The 7,721-nt window shown below is 34.1% G+C and overlaps 1 protein-coding gene across 1 annotated transcript; it reads left to right on the top strand.

The window, feature by feature from the left end:
• Positions 1 to 4,657: 4,657 nt before the first annotated feature.
• LOC107830897 (protein C2-DOMAIN ABA-RELATED 4) lies at positions 4,658 to 7,374 on the top strand. Its single transcript, XM_016658575.2, has 3 exons — positions 4,658 to 4,892; positions 6,516 to 6,611; positions 6,793 to 7,374. Exons 1-3 carry the CDS (start codon positions 4,782 to 4,784, stop codon positions 7,081 to 7,083), a joined length of 498 nt encoding a protein of 165 aa, XP_016514061.1. The 5' UTR covers positions 4,658 to 4,781; the 3' UTR covers positions 7,084 to 7,374.
• The last annotated feature ends 347 nt before the right edge of the window (positions 7,375 to 7,721 follow it).

Genomic DNA, 7,721 nt, shown 5'->3' with positions numbered 1-7,721 from the left:
GCAATTTTGGATATCACCCTTGTTCTTATACAAAGTAACCATCGTACTCACCTCCATTCCTCGGCATCTTCTTCGTCCTAAAAATGAAAATAAATAACCTAGTGAGCCACTCCAAGTCCGCTCTGTCCACACTCTTCCAAAACTCCACCGAGATTTCATCTGGCCCGATCGCTTTTCCCCTGCTCTTCTTACACATAGCCCCCTCAGCCTCCTCAACTCTAATCCGCCTACAATAACCAAAGTCACAACGACTCTCGGAGGATTCTAAATCCCTAGCACAATGTCTATGTGTCCCTCTTCATTCAAGAGACCATGGAAGTAAGTTTGTCACCTCCGCTGGATATCCCCTCATCCTACAAAACTCTACTTTCTTCGTCATTGATGCACTTCACTTGGTCCCAGTCACGGGCCTTCCTTTCTCTCACCTTGGCTAGCTTGATCGGCCTCTTATCCCCGTCTCTGCCCTTATGTTCTTCGTACAAACGATCAAATGATGCAGTCTTAATCGTTGTAACTTCTAACTTCACCTCCTTCTTAGCCATCTTATACCACTCCTTGTTCGTCCTTTTTTCCTCCCCGTTTACGCTTTCCACTAGCTTCAAATATGCCGCTTTCTTGGTTTTCACTTTTCCTTGAACCTCACCGTTCCCTAATATATCTTACCAAACGATATGTTATTTGTTATTTGTTATAGTATGGCATTTGCTGCATTCTTTGGTTACGGAATCAGAATCAGAATCGGAATAAGTATAAATATTTACGTGTTATTTTAAGGCATCGAAACTTGATAGTATTAAATAATATCTTTGTCTCTAGCTCTGGAATATTAGGAACACACAACCAAAACGACCTACAACAAACTATCACAATAGTGGACGAGAATTATGGCACTTATCAATTATATAACAAAAACAAATTCTTACCGGTATTTTAACCAAGTAATACTAATTTACTAACAATTAAATTATATTGAGGTAAAATATATATCGATTAGTATAATTTAGTAACAACAATCTATATATAAAAACACATGTTATATATCATTTAGTTGATAAAAATTCCGTGCAAGTCAGATTACCAGTTGATAATGTTCACATGTTAGACACCCACAATTTACAACTGTAATTGCGGTTTTTGAAAGTCATTGCCTAATATTTCCATCTACATTCAATTTGTTTGTGTCTCGTCAAAAAGGAGGATAGATTAATACTTATAAAGATACCTAAGCAGATTCGTAATTTAAATTTAATAGATTTAGCTTTTAAGATATTTAATATTGCACTCATTGGACTTTTAAATTTATAAGTTCAAATCAAATATTTGTTAAAATTCTAGAAGGTTTTAACATATGAAATCATACTCCGTATCGAAAATTATGAATCCAGCTGAACCCGCGGCGAAAAGCTACTTTCGCCCTTGAACATCAATCACGGTGTTCATAAAGTCAAGCAAAATAGCAACTCCCCCTCGCCCCCTTCCTTCTGTTTACATTGCTTAATGCAATTGGCTCGTTATTTTAGTATTAAATAGAGTCCCAAGTTGACTATTGGTGGTAGGCCTCACCTCAAAGAGACAACACACATCCGTTAATGATGTGCGTGCTAGTTCTGTGCAGTACCCGCCCAACACCCAACAAATACTGTGGGTCCTAAGTGGAAAGTCAAAACATACCACCAAAGTATGTGGTTCGATGAGACTATTTTTTTCTTAATTATAAGTTTCGAGTTCGAGTCTTGAGTATAGAAAAATTCTTGATAGTGAGCATTTTTTCTCGAATGGAGCCCTATGCGGCACGAATCCGAATATAATCGGGCTCCAATGCAAGTACCGAATATCGTATGGGAAACCAAAAAAAGGAAAGTCATAACATTGTTGTATACTCGAATCTTTTCTGAAGTTGATGTTTTTTTTTTTTGGCTTATACGTGGTTGTTAGAGAAAACTCAAATTAGCAACAATAATTTTTTCTAATTTCATCTTTTGAAACTGCGTATTTGACACGTCTGATTAATATTGAAAGTCTGTAGCATTCATTTTTAAATATTGGATGATTAGTGAAAATACTATAGTTTTCTCCAACAGGTTTATTTGTTACTTTATTCGGTCCATAATAATTGACTTTTTGGCCTTTTTATTTTAGTCCAAAATAAATATCATTTTTAATAATTAAGAATGAATTAAGTATAGTTTTTCAAAGGGAAATTTTCGTTCATATACCATATACGAAACTATATTATCAAATATATTCATAGTTTGCATATTACCCTTCATGCTAACAGTATTTCTACAAAATATAGATCATGTATTAAATAAGGAATCATTGTAGCTGTAGGCTTCCTTATTTAGGCGCGCTAAAATTGGGGGATTAAATATTCTTCCAGATCTTCCATATGCAATCACCCACATTAATCTTCTTCGTCAGTTTCGTTTCAAATTTAGCGTCTCTACATCAAACGCAATTATTCTTTTACAATTCAAAAACGAATTGATTATTCTTCTACAGTTCACAAATCAAAAACGACTAAATCTTCTACAATTCTTCTACATCAAACGCAATTATGTCCAAATTTCAATAATACAAAGCAAAGAAAAAGAGAGCAACAATTCCACCATTGACAGACATTAAAAAACTTTGAAGCTTTGAATTCAAATTTGGGTTTTCAAAAATCATTATTTGTTTGGATTGGGTATTGTTGCAAATAATTGAAAATATGGTTTGGAGTTCATATCTCAATTTTGAGGGGTTTTGGTGAAGATTAGACTTGGTTTTGGCTGAATTTCGGATTGAAACTCGAAGAAGAAGAAGAAGAAGAAGACATGACATACATTATATTGCAGAAAAAGTAGAAAAATTGTATTCTGTTGTTTATTTATTTTTCTTTTATTCATTTAACTATTGTATGAAAGTTGAACAACATTGTATAAATATTATATTTAAGTGGTATTATATTGTAGTTGTATATAACTTAGTAGAAATAATGTATAAAAATTATAGATAATTTGTAGATAAGTTGTATAATATATAATTAGTTGTATGAAAATTATTTTTAGTATTGTATAAATCAGATACAAAATATACAAAAGACATATTGTATAAATTTTATATAAAATTTGTATGTATGTTTTATGTTATTGTAATTGTATTTCACTGGGTGAAAATAATGTGTGAAAGTTGTAGAAAATTGTAGATAAGTTGTATTCCTCTATAACGGGAGATGTTGGCATATCAAGTAACTTTAGTGTTCCAGACAAACATGCATGAAAATAAAGATAAATTCTGTTATGAACAGTTTGTAGATATTTTGTAGATAATTTGTAGAAACATTGAAATTCTGTATTTTTATATTAATTTTTCAAATGATATGTAGTTTTGTTGTAGATTAAATGTAGAAAATAAGCCATTGTGAGTTTTATTTGACTCATTCCTCACATTCAACATATTCTACAAATTCACGCCTCTTTAAATACAATACAACTATACTTTCTTGAATTTAAAGGTATAGCAATATATATAACTTAAAAAACATCTTCTCTTATGCACAAGTTAGCTCCAAAACAGACAAAGTGGAATAACAAGCTCCCATCAAAATTTTTAACATAAAAGCTCAAAAATAAATAAACAACAGTCTACAATTTTTCAACAATTTATTTGCAATTGCTGCAATATAATGTATGTCATGTCTTCTTCTTCTTCTTCTTTGAGTTTCAATCTGAAATTCAGCCAAAACCAAGTCTAATCTTCACCAAAACCCCTCAAAATTGAGATATAAACTCCAAACTATATTCCCAATTATTTGCAACAACACCAATCCAAACAAATAATAATTTTTGAAAACCCAAATTTGAATTCAAAGCTTCAAAGCTTTTTAATGGCTGTCAATGGTGGAATTGCTGCTCTCTTTTCCTTCCCTCTTATATTACTGAAGGAACCCGAAATCATAACCATCAAAAGTTATTTCTGTGTATGAACTTTGAAGATTTGACTTCAATTTTGACTGGTTGTAGAAGAAAAAACCTTGATTTTGGACGTTAATGGTAGATGGTTTCAATTGTTTTTCTGGTTTTAGCAGAGGGAATAATGGTTTGAAACGTGGGTGTGTGGTGATACGTGGGTGAGGGTGTGAGGTTGGGAGAGAGAAACGTGTGGGGGGGAGGGAGGAATTTGGAGGAATATACGGTACCATAAATTTAGGAGTGATATAAGGTACAATTAATGTACAGTTAAAACACTTTATGGTATAGAATTGGTAATTAGGTATACTAAATGTAATTATATCAAACTTTAAACATTGAGGTTAATATAGTTTCCTATATGGCATAGGAATGTAAAAATTCCTTTTTGAAATTTGCCCCTATTTATATATCTCAATGTGTCAAGTTAACAATATAGAAAATTTTAATTATGGGTAATTTAATCAAAATACTTATTTGTTTTTTAGGAGTTTGTATTTTATTAACGGGTGTGCGAGAAACAAAAAAATTACTTATTGTGGAGCGGGGAGATAGTATAGAATATCTCGTATTCAAAAAAAAAAAAACTATTGCCTACGATTGGACAGGAAAGAGTTTGTTTGACTTGGTGGGGAGGGTGAAATGTCAAGCCAAATAGAAAGCAGTTGAGTTATTATTTTAGTAACGTTAATTAAGAACCGTAGGGCTTAAAAAAAAAAAAGGAGAAAGAATTAGAAAGGATGGTAAAGGGGTTTTAGCATATAAAGGAAGAGGAGAGTGGCTTAATTAAAACCGTCAATTACTAAAAGCATCGGCAGAAAAGGTCTGAAAATGGACAACCTTTTGGGTCTTCTGAGAATAAGAGTCAAGAAAGGTGTGAATCTCGCCGTTCGTGATGTTCGCAGCAGTGATCCTTACGTTGTTGTCAAGATGGGTAAACAGGTCCGTTCCTCCCCCATAATTATGTTCCTCTTAATTTTTCAACTGTTTCCTATGTTTGGTTTGGTCTTCGATTGAGTTTTCGGTTACTACTTAGATTTTCCTTCCTTTTATTCTTCTGTGTTCATGTTTGATTTATTGGCGATGAAATCATTGGTTGCATGGAGGATTTGCTTAAAAGGAAAGTCTTATTTAGTCTATGAATGATTATTCTGCCTGTAATTCTGTTCTTGAATTTATTCAATTAACTTGACATCTGAAGGATCTTTCTAAAATTTTATGTCGTATTACAGTAAAAAGTTATTCTTTTTTGAAACTTTTTTTCCATATAGTTTTAGCGTTACCTGTTTTTCTTATTATGGGTTCCGTTTTATTGGATTTATTAATGTTGCAATATACCAGGATAGCCTTGACAAGATAACCAAAGATTTTTTTTTTTACTCAGTTCATAATTAAATTAATAAGAGAAAAAGGGTTTAAGTTTTCATTTTCGTCTTCTGATGGTGTTATCTAATTAATCAAATTGATTTTCTCCTTAAGTTACTATTTTTGGGTTTGATCGCGCTTCTAAGTTTCAGATGTCATTTAAAGTCATGATTTCCAGAATGGGCTGGAAAAGGGCGTTGAAGTTTATTAGTTTTTCACAACTCTATCCATCTTTTCAAGAAAAGGGGTCACAGATAAAGGAATATGATTTTAGTAAGTTTTTTCTATACTAAAGAGACATTGAATGTGTAAGGTTTGCAAGGGTTAATCTTTTGGCTTGTTGAGATTTGTGAATATCTTTTGATGGCATTCAACGTGTTAGGTCTGTAGCTTTAAACCATTTTGGAGTTTCGAGATTTATGAAGTTTAGCACCGATGATTGCTAGGTCCAAAGAGCTTGACTTTTTGGGGTTTCCAGGTTATAAAGAGTACATTAATAGGTAGAACTGCTGCGCATTGTTGCTTCTTTTGCACTATCGAAGGTAGGAGTAGCCGAGTAGTTGATAGTTCTTGACTTTGGTGGATTGGTGTGGAGAAAACTTGAATGCCGCAGCTGTTTGTACCATTGCATGACTCAGGACAAGTTTTTGAGAATTTTTGTGGGACTTGTCCATGTATTTTCTAGGCGCTGCAAAGCTGCTGCAACCAGATAGATAAGCACCTAAATATCTGTGACCTCGTTGCCAAATCTTTTGATTTGTTGAGGTACAATAATCTAAGGGAAGAATACTCCTCAGAGTTTCCAAAAGAGCAGCATTTTTTGTACCGGTATCATATTCTTAAAGTAAAGTCGGAAGATAACAATGTCTTTAATACTCTGACTTGTAAATATCTGCTTTCTTTGCCATAATGCATGGCTTAACTAGTACTCTGAGCTTCCCAACACATCGTGCTAAATGGCGGCAATTATTGTACTAGCAAATAAAACATAAGGACTCCAATACTTAGCTCTTCTTCTCAATCAATGCTATGGGTACTGTTTTATTTTGTTAGTAGATTCATGAAATTAACTGCTTTGGACATAGTAAGTCGCAGACTTGGAATGTGGCATTAGATTGTGAAAACTTCTTCTTTTATGTGTACTTTATCAATTACTATCACCGCAGTTTTTGACTTGCATTATTTTCAACTTGAACACAGAAATTGAAGACCCGAGTTGTAAAGAAGGATGTTAATCCTGAATGGAATGAAGATTTAACTCTTTCTGTTGCAGATCCCAATCTTCCTGTTAAGCTGGTAAAGTTTCTTGCTTGCTGGTTATCATATAAGATAGAACCTGTCTTTTTAACGGAAACATATGACCATTTCCCATTAGGCACTTTCAAGGTGCTGTCAAATGCACCTAAACATGTGCTAATTTATACGCCGTCCAGTATTCATATTTCTTGTTTATTTTCTCGTCTATGTTTGGTTCCAGACAGTCTATGATCATGATTTGTTCAGCAAGGATGACAAAATGGGAGATGCAGAATTTGACATCAAGCCATTTTTAGAGGCTCTCAAGATGAACTTAACTGGCCTCCCAGGTGGCACCATTATTACAAGAATACAACCGTGCAGATCCAACTGTCTGGCTGAAGAGTCTAACGTTGTATGGAAAGATGGTCAGGTTGTGCAAGATATGTGCCTAAGATTGAGAAATGTGGAATGTGGAGAGGTCGAACTTCAACTTCAGTGGATCAACCTTCCTGGCTCCAGGGGTTTATAGAACACGCCGTGTATATGTATATTTGGTTGCAGTTGGCTGCAGTCTATGAACTGGTTTGTGCTCCCATAATTGATCCTCTCTGGATGTGATAATTGGAGTTTGTTATATAGGCAAAGTTCGACTAATTAACTTTTGCACACAGTACCAATTTGTGCAAGGTCTGTAGTTTACTGAATATGTTGTTTGTTTGTTTTTTCTTCAATATTTCTTGTATTTCACAGGAATTGCTGTAGTTGCATATGTGAAATATTCAATATACAGGTTTGCAGAGAAGTGCATACTTCTGGTTTATGTTGTGTGTATATTATGCTGTTTAATATTTGCATACTTGGCGTAACTGGTAAAGTTGCTGCCATGTGATCAAGAGGTCACGGGTTCGAGCCGTGGAAACAACCTCTTACAGAAATACAGGGTAAGGCTGCGTACAATAGACCCATGTAGTCTGGCCCTTCCCCGGACCCCGCGCATGTGCATTGGGCTGCCCTTCTTTTTCTTCTTAAATGCAGCTTTACAGCCAGAATAACCCCCTCTTTTCTAGGGCTATTTCACTTTACATTGTTTAAGCTCAAATAGGCAGCTCCAGTGCTTAAGTAGATCACTAAAGAGTTCTTCTTTTCTTTTCTGAGTGTTGCAACTTT

This window comes from Nicotiana tabacum, chromosome 6 (genome assembly GCF_000715075.1).
Source record: "Nicotiana tabacum cultivar K326 chromosome 6, ASM71507v2, whole genome shotgun sequence".
NCBI lineage: Eukaryota > Viridiplantae > Streptophyta > Magnoliopsida > Solanales > Solanaceae > Nicotiana > Nicotiana tabacum.
This window is presented reverse-complemented; position numbering and strand designations above follow the sequence as displayed.